This window comes from Pyrgilauda ruficollis, unplaced genomic scaffold, assembly GCF_017590135.1.
Source record: "Pyrgilauda ruficollis isolate IOZ18807 unplaced genomic scaffold, ASM1759013v1 scaffold23, whole genome shotgun sequence".
NCBI classification, from domain to species: Eukaryota; Metazoa; Chordata; class Aves; order Passeriformes; family Passeridae; genus Pyrgilauda; species Pyrgilauda ruficollis.
This window is the reverse complement of record NW_024522539.1, coordinates 13,686,504-13,703,804: the sequence shown is the minus strand read 5'-3', so window position 1 is coordinate 13,703,804 and position 17,301 is coordinate 13,686,504. Positions and strand designations below refer to the sequence as shown.

At 38.9% G+C, this 17,301-nt stretch overlaps 1 protein-coding gene across 3 annotated transcripts in view; it reads left to right on the top strand.

Moving 5' to 3' along the window:
• The window catches only part of THSD4 (thrombospondin type 1 domain containing 4), a 242,419-nt gene that overhangs the window by 172,683 nt on the left and 52,435 nt on the right, over positions 1 to 17,301 (top strand). For all 3 annotated transcript variants that reach the window (XM_041468994.1, XM_041468993.1, XM_041468996.1), the window contains one exon: positions 12,518 to 12,722. In XM_041468994.1, coding sequence (XP_041324928.1) covers positions 12,518 to 12,722 — 205 coding nt within the window. The remainder of the gene's footprint in view (positions 1 to 12,517; positions 12,723 to 17,301) is intronic.

Below are 17,301 nucleotides of genomic sequence, written 5' to 3'. Positions count from 1 at the left end.
AAGTGTCAGTGAGCAGTGCAGGATGAAGCACAGGTCATGGTGGTCCTTGGGTTCAGAGGAGATTCCCGAGGTTATCGAGCTCCTGGGTGCTGCTGCTGTGGGGACCATGCACCTCACAGCTCTTGGTAGCACAGTTCCAAGTGTAACAGACAGAATTAAACCCCTGGAGGGAAAAAATCCCCTGAACACTTGTTATTGAATTTCAGATTTATTAGAATTAAAGAAATTAATTAAAGTTGTCCCAGGAGATAATAGAGAACACTGTATTCTGTGCTACCTTTTTTGTGAGCTACATCATGGATAAAAAGAAATACATGCAGTTGAAAGAGAGGGCTAATGAGTAAGTATTTATTGCACAGATATATTCTGGCTATGTTGGCTGCTGTTTCAAGATCAGACATCTGTCCTTAAAATATTTTGCTGCTTGGAGGTTTTTTTTCTTTACCTTGAAATGAAGCCAAGTTTTTCCTTCATAAAGGAGAACACTTGAATAAACACAACCCTAGCATAAAGCCAGTTGGGACTAGTCTGTTGGCAAGGGCTAGAGTTCTTTTCACATAGGGAATTATTAGAAAGACAGTGAATCGAACTTCTCCCCTCTCAAGGGTCCCTCACATAGTCTCTATTTGACTTCAGTAATACTAAGCAGCATGGAACAGTCAGAAGTTTACAGGAGTATTACAATGGGATATTTTTATATATTGTCCCTTATTTTCAGAAAAAAATTGAAATATTTCTTTGTTTTAACTTTGAAATTGCGACAGATACAAGTATTTGTTAACTACGGTGTACCCATAGGGACATTTATTTGCAGATAACAAGCAGGTAAAACTTGTAAATCTGTTACAGGACAAAACTGAGAATTCTGTGTGGCTTAGAAAGGTTTGTGTGTTCTGGGGAGCAGTGTTGGGATGCAGTAGTACTTAACTATGAATTGTATTCTGAAGAAGTTGGCACACATTTCTTTTTCCTACAAAATTGCTTCTAAGAGTTGGATTTTCTGTCTGTTAGACCAGGTCACAAGAGTTGTAAAGCTAGTAAAGTCTGAAACCAGTTAGTAATTTCCATCATTAGTAATCATCGTGAGTAATTTGTCCTCATTTATATAAAATGATTCTTCACTTGCTTTCTAAGTTTGGTGAGGTATCTACACAATACAAAAAACTCTACTCTTTTTGGTATCATGAGAAAAAGCACTTAGAAATAAAACCCCCAAGATTCAAGTAGACAGAATTAACTCCTGCATTTCCATTAACTTTTCTCATTCACCCAGTTAGTCATCAAACTTGCTGCACAGTCCCTTCTAATGTAGTCAGTGGAACACAGAGTGGCAACTGTAGTATCTCTATTTTTATACCTTTATGTTTGAAATGTAAGAAAATGCTGTTGTCAAAATTCTTTTCCAAGTATTAAGAGAAGCAACTTTGTGTGTGTGTGTGTATATATATATATATATATATTCTTTCCTCTAATTCATCTTCGCTGAAAAAATCCAAATACTTGATCTATGTTTAGATGACTATTCAGAAATTGTTCCTTTTCCCTCTTTTCCCTCCTTCCCCAGTATATCAATCCAAGAAGTAGAAATGCCTAAAAGAGAGAGAGCCATGAACTCTCACCTTGGGAGCTGGGGAATGTACGGGCTGAAAGCTGGCAGATGACAGATGTGACTCAGAGTCCATCTCATCACATTATGAACACAGCCAGTCCCCTCTGTGTCCTCCTGTGTAACCTATGTCCCTCCCTGGGAAGACAACCTGCCTCTAACTTGGATGCTTCTTTCTTACGTATTCTGTGACACAAACGCGTGCAGACACGGCAGTGGCCAAACAAACGGATGAGTTCCGTGTGTGAATGCCCTGTGCAGGCTGGGTGCAGCTCCAGGAGCAGGCAGTGGCCGTGGTGCCGGTGTAGGCACTCGTAGTGCAAACCCTGGGATGTAAAGTGTTTACAGGAACCATCCTCAAATTAAATGCTTAAATCCTAGTGGCAGGATTTTTGTTCAAGTGGTAATGAGGATACAAAGGGCATAGCAAATACATGGTGACTATTTCTGACTTTGGGCAGCACAGAAAAAAGTAAAGCTCCTGAAATCTGGTCTTCGTTGCATATATATCCTATATATCCTATTCTAGTCATCTAGGAAACACTGTCTTGCATTCCTTTTAGCTGTTTTCCTGCTTTACAAGGGGGCATCTTTGTGTTTGAATTCATATGATGTTTGCCACAACAAAATTTAAACTCAGATTTGTGTATTTGAACAGCTGTTGAGTCTACAGTAGGGAGGTTCTCAGTAATTCTCAAGTGCCCTTGATTTATCTAGCTTGATTCTCACCATTTCACTGGCAACCAAAGGAAAGCCAAAGGAAATCAGACTTGAGGTTGCATTTCTGATTGTCTTTGCTATAGCACAGAAACTGTTTGAAGAACTTTTGGAATCTAACTGCATCTCTTTGAACTTCAGGAGAAGCTCTGGGAGAAGTTAGATGGGCTATCTCAAAAGCCAGAAAAGAATCCAAGTGTTGTGACTGTGACTTTTACAGGACATTCCAAATGGATGATACTCTGGGTAAAATTTCACTTTGTAAAACTGCTTGCAGTTTTCATACCTATTTTGACCTGGCAAAATGTCAAAAAAAAGATGTTGAGAAGCAGTTGCAGTGAGACAGGGAAACTGTTTGACATGAAGAGCTCTTAAGTGATTTGAAGAAAGGTAGTAGAAGAAGGAGTTGCCATCTCTAAACATTTTAGAGCAAACAATATGTTAAGAATATGAGGGATAGCAGTAGGTTGAACTCAGAAATGATTGGGTCAGTTGTGAAAGTGGTACAATTGCATTTGTTTGCAAGCATATCAGATTTTTGCTTAGCCTGCCAAAATTAACCAAACCTTTAATGAGTTCCATCCTGAGAAAACACTGTGAATGTAGTTGTGGCTCTGTCTGCACAAAGCCATAATGATATTTAAACCAGGACTGAACTTTTGAAAAATGTGCATTCCTAAAAAACATCTTAAAACATATTAAAACTAGTACATGTAAGGGCCTCCTGCATAGGCAATAAGTAAGTAATATTCAAAGAATGAGATTAGGAAAGGAAGAGTATGAGTACTGAAATGAACATAACGCCTCAAAAAAGAGAAGTTAGGAGTGAAGAAAGCAGTGCAAACCAGAGCAGGTTGCTCTGTGTGTGTTTCTGGCTATGAGTGTGTACAGATATGAGCAGTATACAGGATGAGAATACATGTGGCATCTCAAATGTGTGGCCTCCCCAGCCCAGGTGAGGCTGTCCAGAAGCACAGGAGGTGCAGTTAAGCCAATGAAGATGACAAGGGAATGGAATAACATGAGCAGGATTCCATAGGCTGAACATTTCAGTCTGGAAAAATAATAATTTGGGTGAGAATGACTGAGTGAAGTCCATAAAACCTGAGAGTTCATAGAGAATGTGAAGAGGAAATGATTGTCATTGTCTGTCTCAGTACAAGATCTCTGAGTCACTGGCAGAAATTACCCAGTGCTATTCTCAAACAAAAATGATGTGGCATGTAGTGGAACTGACTGACATAGGAATTAGGCCTCCTAAATTTCAGGAAGGAAGCTAAACATAATAAAGGACTACTAAATGATAGAAAGACATGCTGTTTGACTGAGGAAGTTTGTGCCTCAAAGTAAAAATGCAGCCTGAAAACATTCTGACAAAATAGGTACATTTTTCCTAGCTTTAGGATCACTCTTATGCACCCATTATTGATGCCTTTGGATAACAGACCTTTGATGTGACTTGCAAGGACTTCATGTTCATGTTTCTGTGTTCTTGTAATATGGTGGGAGAGATTTTCGTGATCGAATCTAATCATTCAAAGGGCCTGATCATTCACTGCCTTGAGATTCTTCTGAAGCTCTTCATACTTGGGGTTTTTTTTGCTAACCTGAGTATCTTCACATAAGCTAGAAAACACTAAGAGCCAGGAATTTCTAGTGTAAATTAAGGATGAAGTTATTTTTGACACAATGGTGAAGCTGAACATATCTTCTGAGGAGGACATTAGGCTCCATTTTTTTCCTTATTTGTAAGCAATCAAAATAGAGAAATGCATTCAGTTTTCCATTACTCAGGGACCTCGTCACTGATGGTTTGCACATCTTCTCTCTGATTAACAGAAATAAAAATATTTAAAGGGCTGCAGCGTTGAAATATGTCAAGATACTAAATACAGAGTATTGCTTATACCTGACCATATGTCTTGATCTGGCAAGTACTAAGAAGTTGCTGAAATACAGAAAAATGTTGAAATTTTACAAAGGGAATTTATTTTAGATCTTTAGTGATAGACAGGTCAAATCACTGTGATTTCTAGTATTTCTTGCCTTTTCATGTTTGCTTTGAGATGTTTAATACAGCTTAGTTTAATAGCAGCTTTAAAACACCCTTAGGTTTCAAGGTGCTTTGGTAATACAAGCTGCTGAATCTAACTGCTATATAGCAAGCCCCATGAAGTGCTATACACAGGTAACTGAGGAAGGAACTTGGTACATTCAGTGGCATTTTCTGGAGGAAGACCATTTTTAAGCTTTGGTTTTGTGTGAGAAACTGCTTCACTCTTGTCTGAATACGTTTAGAAGCCTAGAAAAGGTATTTTGGTCTAAAATTCTGAGTTACAGGAAAATCAGCATCCTGAGAATTGGAATTGGATCAAAGAGGAGAATAGAGAATAGACAAATTATAAAGAACCAAATTCCCTGGTTTCTGGCTGCAAGAATCTTACTCAAAACATAAATTCTGTTATTTTAGTGTTTGAGCATGACAGATGATGTAAACTGGTTTGCCCCATGTAAGAAGTCTATTAAAACAAGTGAAAAAGAGAGTTTGTTTTTGTCTAAAAATACACTGTTCTATGTAACTGTTATCTTTATATGAATCATACTCATTGTTATAGAAAGAGGCATAATTTTAGTTAAGTATTTTTCCAGAACTTTATTCTGCCCCTCTTCACACGAGCTCAAGTAGGGATGGGGTGCTGGTGTTCTCTCCTTCCAAGTCTGTTTCCACAAACTCCCATTGTAAAAAGGAAACTCATCTCTGCTAGTATTTTCTCACAAGCAGGTGAAGATCATATAGTAGAAAAAACTTCCCACTGCAGATGTATTTAGATGTATTTAGAACAGTGTTTTAGTGTGTTGTATAGACAAGGATTTGTTTGGGCAAAATGCCTTTAAACCCAAGAGCAGTAAACCAGAGTGGAGAGTGTGAGCCAAGGGAATCTACTGCACACCTTGGTTACAGGATTATCAAGGAGGAGCTTGAACAGGTAACAGAGCAACTCCTGGAAATACTGTTTTGCATGATAGTAAATGTATTTTTTTCTTTTAATCAGAAGGGATGTTTCTGAACAATCAGCATAGGACTGGGGCACAAACGTTCCAGCAACTCTGTGTTCAGAACCAGGCATTAGTTAAATCCAGTCCTTGCTAGCTGAAGAGTAAAGGATCATCTCTTTTTGAGATAAATCTAAAAAGTCTGATAAATGCTCAGGGCCACATGAGATCCTGAAGAGAAGTGATCTGCAGCTGTGTGGAGTCTTCCACAAAGAAGTGTTGTGTTTGTAGGAAATGGGTGTTCATGTTTCTGCCAGTTGTGATGCAGTCACACACTTGGAAGGAGCTTTATGTGCCATCACATCTTCTGCTCTTGTGGTCTTCTCCCTCTTGGATTTGCACATTTCCTCCCCCTATAGCACTGACATACAGCAAAAAATGCAGATGCCTGAGTGTTAAATGGACTTTGTATTTAACCCACGTAACAGGGCTAGGGTGCACTGCCTCCTTTCCTAAATTCTGGTCAACAGGAGTATGTAAAACTCCAAAACATTGAGATCCCACTTGTTTTTCGGGGCATTTGCACAACACTTCTCCCCTGCCCCCAACTTTATGTTTTGAGGGCTTTATTTTCTATAGGACAGGCAGAACTTTATTATTTCAGTCCTGCAAGTATTTGCAAGTATGCAGTTACAGCTGCATATAGTGAGAAGAGAGAGCATTTGTATTTGTGTAAATACATAAATTGTGTTTATTTGGGTGAATCACCCATACTGCTTAAATGGATGTTAATTGGGATGATACTGTGTAGCTGTTTAGGACACAGTAGGAAATAGAACTGGAGAAAATGGAACTGTATTGAATGGAGGCTTCCACTCCAGGCTGTGCCATTGGAGGTGTCTCCTGCACTGTGGAGTGGCTGCTCTGCCACTTCTGATTTTTCAGAAGAAACAGATTGTATTTTTGCATCATTCAAGTAGCAAAATGGACTGGCATCTTTTCCATCTCCTGTTCCTAAAGGGCAGGACAAAAACAGCATCAAAAGGTTGCCATGCCATAGAAGTTCCTTTGAAACAATGAAATAGTTGCCATGGGAGCAGTGACTCATTGCTGTGTGGGAGAGGTGAATGTTTGCCTGGAAGTGGCTCAGGAGCTGTTCTGAGCACCACTCATAACTGAAACAATTTGTGTTCTTCACTCTCTTCCTCAGGTTGGCTTCAAATGTTATTACTGTTTGTTTATGCTCTTTATTACATTCATGAACCAGAAAATAATAATGGCAGGTATTGTAAAAGCTCAGGAAAGAATGGAGAGGCAGAATTTTGGGGTTTTCAGGGAGGCAGTGTGGGGCATTGAGGAAACAGCTCTAACTTTAGTGGGGTTATATGGGGTTTTAACTTGTTCTCTGAAGTACCACCCTTTTGAAGAGGATTGTGGAGACCTTTCACTGAATCCTGAAATGGCACAGTGCTACCTGCCAACACTAATACTGAGATATGATTGGGGTGGTGCTGACATGCTTTAGCCACTTAGATAAGAGGTGTTTTAAAAAGGCATAGAGTTAACATCAACAATGTGAATTGATTATTTTGTTTAACTGTTTCTTGTCGTTGCTAACAAGGTCAATTTAGGCTAGATTTGGAGAATGATTTCATGAATTTTCAAACTGCACTGTTACTGAATTCAGAACATCTGCATATCCAAGCCCTGTCTGCAGTTTTGAAGGCTTTAGTCTTAAGATCCACATTATAAATATGCACTTTTTATATGAATTTTAGGAAAGAAGATACCCTTCTTAAAGAACTGTATTGTGTGGAGTTGGTATCTGGCTTTAGATATTGAAATGGTTTTCTGCTTTTCCAGTTGAGTTGTTTAAATGGAACCATAGTGTTTGCTTACTCTTGCTGAATCTGGGCTATCAAGTAATCTGGCATATTTGCAGCAGATCAGTATATTCAAGCAGACATGAGTGCTTTGTTAATATGTGATTTAGGAATATTTATTTCAGATTATATTTAGTCTGCTTTTTTACTGGAGCAGCTTTAATGTCCTTGTGGTTTTAAATTTCCTGAAGTGAAAAAACTGCATTTTAGAGGTGCATATATTATTTGGATCTGTTGTACCTCTTGAGCATTAGAACTTTCAGGGTATGGAGCTTCTAGTTGCAAATTTAATGTTCAGATAACAAAAAAAAATAGTCAACTTTTCAATTTGAGGTACTTCTGTTGTTTTTTATCACAGTATTTTCATTCTTAGTGAACGTGAGCAATCTGATCAGCTTGAAAGTACAAAGCCTCAGAACTGAAGCGTTGGGACCCTGGATGTGCTTGTGAGTGGCCTAGCAGCAGGTATATATGGGAGCAGCCTAGCCCAGGGTCCAGCCATGGTGAAACTACTCTCCTTCTGTGTGGGGACATGTGCCTGTGGCTGGATTCAGTGCCAGAGCCTCCTGGGAGTGGGTAAGACAGATTGCTCCTAACCAAGACAGAAATGAGAGCTTGAACTGCATGGGATCAAATGGGGACACGCCCACAAGCCCTGCACTCACCTTTTGGAGGTATGTTTGCCAAAGTAATGTACATATTATGATTAGTCTTCATCTTCTTCACTCTTAAATGCTGCTAACACAGCCACTTCAAAACACTTGAGTAAACTCCTTTAATAAGCTCTTTGTAGAGTGAGTCTCAAAGCTGAATAGCTCTCTTGACTTCAGTAGGTCACAGGCAGCAAGGGTCTGTTTGTATTTCAGGTCTTTATTGCTGGGGGTTTAGGCAGATTTCATAAACCTTACATTGGGTTTGTGTATGGGAGAGCTACAAGTTCCATTTATAGTATCTTTCCTTAAAACAACAGGAGAGAAGTTGTTTTCCTGTCTGAGGTATCAGTGTGAGATGCATACTTTAGATTTTTTAATCCTTTTTTATTAGCTGTTATTAGTTGATATCTCTAAGACCATCTTTTCACATGGTTACTTTTCCTGGATGGCTTTACTTTTCCATTGTAACAAGTATAAAACCTTTTTTCTCTCAAGTAATTTTCTAACCAGTAAGAAACTATTGAATATCTTAGTGAAAGAGACTTCATATGTCTTCATGTGAGTAGCTTTTTTCACTAAACTGGTACATATCCACATACTATAAATGTAATTTGAATTCTTAAGGTTGTCAAAAATGAGTAGCTTGCTTCTTCTTACTGTCTGAAATTTATCTGACCAAATGAAGTTCAGCTTAAAGCACAGATAGGTAATGAAACCAGCTATTGTGCAGGTAAGAAAATCTGTGATTAATTAAGTGGACCACATCTGGATGTGACCACAATCTAATCGTGAGGGGCTGTAAATAGCATCAAAGATTTGTGAGCGTTAGGTCTGTGGACAGCAGGAAATATTTGAAAGCCAAAGCAGGATCAAATGTTTGGGTAAAAATTATGGTTATAGCTAACCACAAATCAAGTGAGAGCCATTAGAATGTTGTTTGTTATCCTGTGGTTGAATGTAAATTCTCAGCATTGCTCCTTTGATTTGTAAACCAAATGAGGGTTAGGCTGCGACCTTGAAGACGCGTGAGACATTGAAGTGAGATGAGCAGGCTCTGCTGGCTTTCTTGTGCTCTGCCTTGGGAGGTTTTCTGAAGCATGAGGTTTACCTCTTGCTCTAGTACAGCCATGGCTCCTCACTGCTGAACAGCCTGTTCAGTTCGTTTCCACTGAAGAACATGCACCCCCAAACCTTGCACTGGTGTCTGTGCACAGGCAGTGCCTCCTACAGTAAAATGCTTCAGACACGGGCTGTGCTGGCATTTCCCTGCTGTGCTATTAAAATGGCACATGCTGGCTGTTACTCTCTAGCAGTCATAACATCTTCATTGGTGTTTCATTTACTACCCTTCACAGACAGAGAAATGAAAGGAATTATGTTTATCTAATTGTAGGAGTTAAGATGATATGTGAAGGTCAAAGATTTTAACACTGGCCAGAGAAAAGTAGTAGCATTATGCTCACTTCTTCACACATTGAAGGGAGAGCCATCCAGCCAATCTCTAGGCAGAATTGCTTAGACTTCCGAGGAAAAAACTCAGAAAAACTAGTGTCCTTCCTAGTGGAGAGGAGAAAGACTTACCAAAGGCAAGAAATAAAAGTTGGAGTGAGAATATCAGAAACTGACTGTCTGGGAAAGGAATCTAAGTCCACTAATGCAAACTGTATTTCTGAAAGATGAGGAGCCAGAGCTTTCAGATGCCAAAGCAGTATGTGCTTCCGTGTTCCTAATCTGCTGTACCTCCTGCCTGGAGGGAAAGGATTACATGAGCAGTGTGTCTGTGATACCTTACTGTCAGTACCTTATTGTCAGCTTTCCCAGTCTGAATTTCTCCAGTGTGGCTGTTAGATACTGAGGGAGACTCTGAAGGCCTCGTTAAAGTCAAGGCACAGAACATCCATTCCTCTCCACTCATGTGCTGAACTTGTCAGTGAATCACAAGTTCAGACACAGCTTGACCTTGGTATGTCCACGATGGTTGATCTTTGTTTTGTTTTGTTTTGTTTTTTTTTTGTCCTTCCTACATTTGGAAATGACTTCCATGAGGATTGGCTCTGCAGTCTTTCTGAGGGTTGTTAGGGTGACCAACCTGCAACTGAGCCTCAGGTCCTCTTGCCCTAAATGAAGATGGATGTGGCAGTCACTTTTTAGGCATCACCTCCAATCACCATGACCTCATCTGGTCCCAAAGATTTGTGTACATAAAATTTTCTCAGGTGCTTCCTAACTTGATCTTTCTCATTTTCCCAGATTCAGTGGAAGTGATTTAATTTTACACAAAAATTCATGTGATTGAAAAATAACATACATACTTCTGTTTGACACACTTAAATCCAAAAGTCTTTTAAATTTGTTAGTAAATTTTGCATTGTGAAGACCATGGAATTGATAAAATTCTGCCCTGTCAAATCCATAAAGAGGCCGACTTCTATGACTTGGCAAATTTCCAGTTGATGTCAACTTTGAAGTCAGTGAGGATTTCTTTGGAGAAAAGACATGAGGATTTGGATTAAAATATTTATTTATGATTGATAAATGAAGCCACCTGGTCACCAGACAAGGAGAACATATGATACAAGAAGAAACAGTTTGAGATTTTTTTTAAATTTCAGTTTAGTAGAGCATTTTATTTCATTCCAAAGCAAAATAAATCCTTGGGTTGACTGAAAAATTTTAAAGTATGTATTACTGGTAACAAAGCAGCAGGAGTTGTTACTCATGTGGTAAAAGGTAATTTGAAAAGAAGTGCAATATCAACTTTGTGTTTAGGTGTAAGAAATTCTATTTTTTTATTGTTTTGCAAAGACCTACATTTTGATTTCATAAGGATTGTAAGTGCCACCTTGTGGACATCATTATTCTTGTATCTCATTATAGGACACAATGGTGAAGTAGAATAATAAAATTTAGTTCCAAAATCTGTGACAGAAATTAGTTATGTTTTCTTTGAAGTTTGGGAGATTTTGATTGATTTTCCAATATTGCTGTTGATGTGCTGAGGTGGAAGAACATACTACTGCTGGCTTCAATGGCTGTAAATAAAGCCAATACTTGCGTTACTGTGAAGTCCTACTATTTAATGATACTTGTAGTTCTTGCTGGAATACATTTGTTGATCACTCAGATCTTTCTCCTGAGTAAGCCATCAATGGAATACCATGGGAGTGAAACCCCAGATGTCTGGTATTCTGACAAGCTCCTTGACCCCAATGTCCTTGTGTGAGAGTGGCTGGATGAAGTGGTTCATGTGATGTCAGGAAGTAGCCTGTGTGATTCTTGGGGGTGCATGGGTTGCAGGGATTTCATTGTTGGACATTCTGGCCCTGGGTAGATCAGGTGTGCCATGTTTGTAAAGGGTTTGGGGAATGTCTTGTCTCCAAAGCACAGGTACAGTGATGCCTGTAACAGCAAGCCCTGAGTTGGGCATTTCTACCCTTTTCACAAATAAAACCAAATTTTATTCTGAGGAATACAGAGTTTCTAATTACATGCAGCTGATTTTCTGCTTATTAATAACTTAAAGGTATTGTGAAGAGATCTATTAAATATCTGCTGCTTATCTTAAAGTTGTCTCCTAAGGATCTGGAGCTTCCTCACTAGCCAAGTCAAATTCAAGCTTGTACTGCAGAAGTAAATCCCGTGTGATTTGTCTCTATGCTGCTTAGCTGTCAGCCAGTCACGAATTCCTACTTTTCTCCAGGCTATACTTAGGCCATAAACAATATCAAAATTCCAGGACATCAAATCTCTTCCTTGGCTTGCTGCTGAAGTGCTTTCTATGTTGTCACAAAACAGAAGCTGATTTATCTCAGATAAGTTGCTTTTTAAACTGTTAGGACAAATGGCCAGCAGTGTTGTTTTTGCAAAAACCACAGTTATATCCCTGGTCATCCAGGATTCCTTTAGCATCTCATCTTTAAAGCTGTTTTATGGATTGTACAAATCAAGATCAGCTGGATGGGGCTTGGAACAATCTGGTTTAGAGGAAGGTGTCCCTGTCCAAGGCAAAGGGGCTGGAACTGGATCATTTTCAAGGTCCCCTTCCAACCCAAACCATTCTATGATTCTAGGAAATTATTTTGTTTTAAACTATCCTGTCCAGGTGTGTGTTACTCAGTGGGTTGAAGGTTTTCTACTCAATGAACAGGTGGGTTTCATCTCTAACTGTCTAGATGCAGTATAAAGATTTCCCACATACCTCTTTTGGTGAGAATAGGCTGAGTGCTCACTTGTAGAGGAGGCTAAGACAAGACTATAGAGGAAGTAGTTCTGCTTCTGTAGAAAGCCTATTTTGAATTATAACAAAATCATAGCTCTCCACCTCTTTCCTGAGCAGCAGCTGTGGGAACTTCGTTGTCCAGCTTTTCTTTCAGCTGAGGAGTCAGTATGATCAGTCGGTATGATCAATGCACTACTGCTCATGGTGTGTTCTTGGATTTTGCCTGGCAGGATGTAAAAACCTGTTGGCTACCTTGAAAACACCGAGTCTGAGAACCCTTTGGGTTTTATTGCTTTTTTTCCATAGAGAAGACATTGCTAAGATGCTACTTCACAAAATCATTTCAGAATTGATTCTCCTCTGAAACTCATGTTATTCTCAGTTATTGTGTCCGAAGTCTGCAGTTGTAAGATCTTAGAAAAAGAAATCTTACTTTATTTTGCAGAGCATTGGCTGTGACGACTATCTGGGTTCTGACAAGGTGATTGACAAGTGTGGAATATGTGGAGGGGACAACACTGCTTGCAAAGTTGTGTCTGGAGTTTTCAAACACACGCTAACAAATCTTGGCTACCACAAGATAGTGGAAATTCCTGAAGGAGCTACTAAAATCAACATTACTGAGATGTCAAAGAGCAACAACTATTTGGGTAAGTTGCATCTCAGTGAATGAAGAATGCTTTGTGTGCTGGTGCAACTGGGTGGAGGTTATGCCAGGAAAGGCCTTCTGAGCATTGTGAAATCAATGTCAGGAAGAGAGAAAAGAAAACAAATCGTTAAACAGGTGTTTTGATCAGAACTAACTGGCTGTTTTTAATTCTAGATTGATCTTGCATGACAAACATTGTAGACCTGTTACAATCTATTTCCCTGTCTGTCTGACTTGGCTTTAGTTTCTCCTTTTAATTGGTTCCGCTGTGATGTTTCCCTTTCCCACATCATTAACCTTCTCTGATCAGTCAAGAATCCAGCCAAGCAGATGCTTGTGTATATAAAAGGCTGCTTGAGGAGAAAAGAGCATCTTCTGATTGCCAAAAATTTCAGTTCTTTTAAAGTGAGATCATTTGATATTGAGGAGGTACTCACAGAATCCAAGTTCTTTGTACAGTTGTTTATTCAGAAGCAGGTCCCTAATTCAAAACCATGGAGGATCCTGGAATATTTATAATAGCATAGTCTCTTAATTATACTTCTAGATATGTATAGTGGGTTGCAAATTAGAGATCGTGTGGAATTTATACCATATCTATATCAGTCTTGTGTGCATTTATGAGCTGTGGCATTCCCCACTGTAACCTGTTGTGCTTCCAGGTTACAGAGCCCTTGGTTTGGCTACATTTGGGCATGTTTTGTAGGCATTTCTGATGAGTGGACTGGATAGAGAAGAGTTACTTATGATTTGTAAAACCTCCCCCTCACCCTTCAGTTTTCTCTTTACCATCCTTAGATCGGCCTTAGAAATAACCATTGCAGATGGTTACATTGGAGCCACCTGAGAACTTCTGTGCTAGCTTGGTGTGGTTATTGCTAGAAACTGTCTAGCTGTACTAGAGGTTCCAAATGCCAGTCCTCTTGTTGGACAGCTGCTTTATCTCCCTTCTGGTGGGTAAAGCATCTCAGTGCTGCTCAGGTACAAAAAAGGAAGGTGCTTATTATGGAATTGCTTTTGCTCTCTTTTCTTCCCCTTAATTCCTGCTGAAGCTGGAATGAGCTCCACAGAAACGTTGCCTGTAGATGGGAGTTTATTATGGGGAACAGTCTGTACTGGAAAGTGAGTTCTATAATTTTACCAAAAATTTACTTCAAAATTGGAGAAATAGAATAAGCTACCCTCAGTCCAAGAAAGCCAAATGTTCTGAACCTAATGTCTGGGTGGTCTTCTCAGTTCTTATTTGTCTTGGTTTCATCCAAATGAGGTTTTAATTCATTATATACCAATATACACCAGCATTTGTTTTTTCATGAGAACAGTTTGTATAGCATCCATCAACACTAACTTAATTGATGATGAACTAAAGCAATAATTCTTTCTAAAGAATTTCCATGGATACTTGTACATTTGGTAGAAAATGGGTGAGAACATAGCTGACTTGGCAGTACAGTGGAAGTAGTCACATTACTGATGTATAAAATCACGGAGTTGAATGTAATTTTTCTGTCAGATTTATGTGCCAGCATCTGAAAACAGCTGACAGAAAAACTCCCTTCACTATATTAAAATGTCCTGAGCCACTTGAACATTTTTGTAATGGGCAGGACAGAAAGAGAGTAACATTTTTGTTCAAAAATAACCAGGCTGTTGGCATGTATGGGAAAGTGATAGAGTTTTTCTTTCCCATGCTACTCCTTAACTCTGAGCTCTTGGTTTATGCTATCCTCTTTTCTTTCTTTCTTTTTTTGTTTTTATCCATTTCATATGTTTTATTTAAAAGTGCTGGTATGGATTTAGTCTGCTAAATTTGCCAGCTCCCTCCCATGTTAGGAATTCTTGAGGATGTAATTCCAGCCTAGAAGGATTCCAGCCACTCTGCTTACATTGTTACACAATAAACTTGGTTTATTGAGGCAGGTGAGTTACACCAGGACAAAAATGAACATGTTTAAGCAGATCAGAAAGCTGAAACTAAGAGAAAGGCTTATCAAACAGTTTATTGGACAAGTGAAATGGTAATTATGAAGTTGGTTTTTTGGTTTATTGGTGGTCACAGATTTCTCACTGATAAAATAGCATACAGAATTTAAACATTTTTATAGTGGACATAACACTGGTGAATCTGGGAAACTTGAAAACTCAGAGCAGGCATTTATAAGCAGACGTTTCAAACTTTAAAATGACAATTTAAAAACTTAAAATTATCTTTATGCTGCAGCAGCAACAATAAAATTAACCCGGCAGCCATTCTTTAAGGATGTAGTTGAGTGCTTTGCAAAACTGAATTTTCAATACCCTGTTCTGTCAAAATCTAGTTGTAGCCATAAGAGCTGCTTGTAAGCACCATTTCCTTTTTTTTTCCAAGGAGCATAAGTTGGTTGCTTTTGGTTTTCCTTTCACTTTGTACATTTTACTTTTTTCAATGCATAATTGGAAGTCAGCTCAAGGTCATTAAGATTTTCTTTTTAGGAGATGATGGCAGGTGTTCCTAGGTATCAGTTACTCTGTTTTTCTGTTTGGGAGATTGTCTTGAGTTCCATGTGGTTTCATTAAGCAGGTTTACCAAGCTCCACACTTTCCTCTAAAGTACTAAGCAAGTGAGTGATCAGGAGTGTTCACAAGGAGGTATTTCTTTAAAATCAGGAGGTGCTGGAAAAAGCAGGCAAGAATATGAGTTTCAACCTTGGCTAGAAGTCATCCAAATGTTTGAAAGCTTCTCCATACTGCCTTTGTGAACTATTTTGTATGAGTCTACTGCTCATTTTTGTAAAGCTCTCATAAGAAGCACAGTTCTGTTGTTTCTGCTGAATATGATTGAGCTTACTGAGTTTTCTCATCTTGAGGACTGCATTTTTGGCTTTTGCACACAAGCTGGAGTGATTCCAGAATAAAATTTTTTAGTTCTTGCCACTGGAAAACAATAAACTTCTGTTAAAATGAGAAAGCATGGCAGTGGTATATAAAGCTTTAAAGTGTTTCTGGAATGTTTTCTGGGTAGTCAGAATATGCAGATTAAAGGAGATGGGCTAATTGGTTGTTCAGGGAACTTTATAATTAACTTTTCATGAAATCCCAGTTTGGAATGAATTGAATTTCATACAGCACAAATAGAGTATTTTCTTCTCCCCCTGCCCAAGTATTCCAATTCCTTTTAGGCTTTCCATTTCTTGTAAATCTTTACTGTAGGAAGAGTGTCGATGTGATAAAGGAAAATATTTTACCAGTCAAGTTGAGAATGGGCTGCAACATTAACCAGTGTGTCTTAGTGAGCCAAAACAGACTAACTCTAATAGAGCCATGAGGTGTATCTGAAATTCCCCAGGAAACATCTCATGCTGGTTTTCTGGTGTGTGTTTCTTGGGAAAGAAAGCAGTCCAGTTTTGGAGTGGTATATAACAGCTATTCATAACTATTAATGATGTATTCATCAGGCTGTATATTTACTCTCGTATTTTTTTACAGTTAAGAGAAAAAAGCTATGTATTACCAACTCTGTAAAGTGTAGAGAAGGCTATAGGCTGTACAGCCCTGAACTATGTCAGAATGACTTCTCAAAGTAGTTTTCAGCAGTATTTTCTTACTGGCTCACGTGTAACAGAACCTTTTGGTAACAGAACTGCTGACCTTGGACAGACCTTTCCATTGGCAAAGCACTTCTGTCACATGCTAGAGACAAAGACATACTTTTTATCCCACTGGTAATCATCATCTGGACAGTGCTCATACACTGACATGGGAAACTTGCCACTGAATTAAGTAGGACCATGATACCTTCAGTGGGACCAGAATGTTACAGCACTTGTGCTGCAAAACGTGTGGGTTGGAGTAGAAATACTTCTGCATCTTTGGGATTGGGATTTGAGATAATGGCAGAATTTAAAGCCAGATAACACAGATCTGAAGTGATTATTTGGAATGTGCTTTTTTTGCATATTGTGTCTTGAGAACCTAATTGAAAGAAGCTGGTTGCTATCCATATCCACAGCCTCAAACGCAAGGCAGTCTGTTGGGAAGGAGGTGTCAGCAGTTCAAATTAAAATTTAGCTTAATACAGAATTGAATGACACAGTGCTGGAAAATGTGTTAGTTTTGAAATACACTGCATAATGAACTTTTAACTGAGATAATCTGGTAGTGTCTGTAACTCAAGGAATAGTTTGTTTTCTGGGCCAGTTCTCTGAGTGTGGAGTCCTGTGGGTTTGGGGTTGAGTGCAGGAAAAGGTACCAGACACACTGCCTGGCACCACAGGCCTGCGGGGTCCTGAGGCTCTGGCCAAGGCAAGGTGGATAATGCCCTGTGTGAGCAAGTCTCCTAACATTTTCTTTCTTACCTGAATGCTATTTTCTACAAAGGTGTTTGTTTCATAGTGAATTTATTTAACTGCTAATTTTAAAGCTCTTTACAGTTCCTTCAGGCAATATATGATGTATTTCAGTTTTGTTTTTTCATGGAGTTAAGTCATTTCAGCCACTAAATGAGATAGAGACATCTTTGGATCTAATTTATTTTCCCTGCTTTCTGTAAAGTGATACTCTGCTATTTCTAGCATCTTCTATTAGCACATGCCAGTGTACAC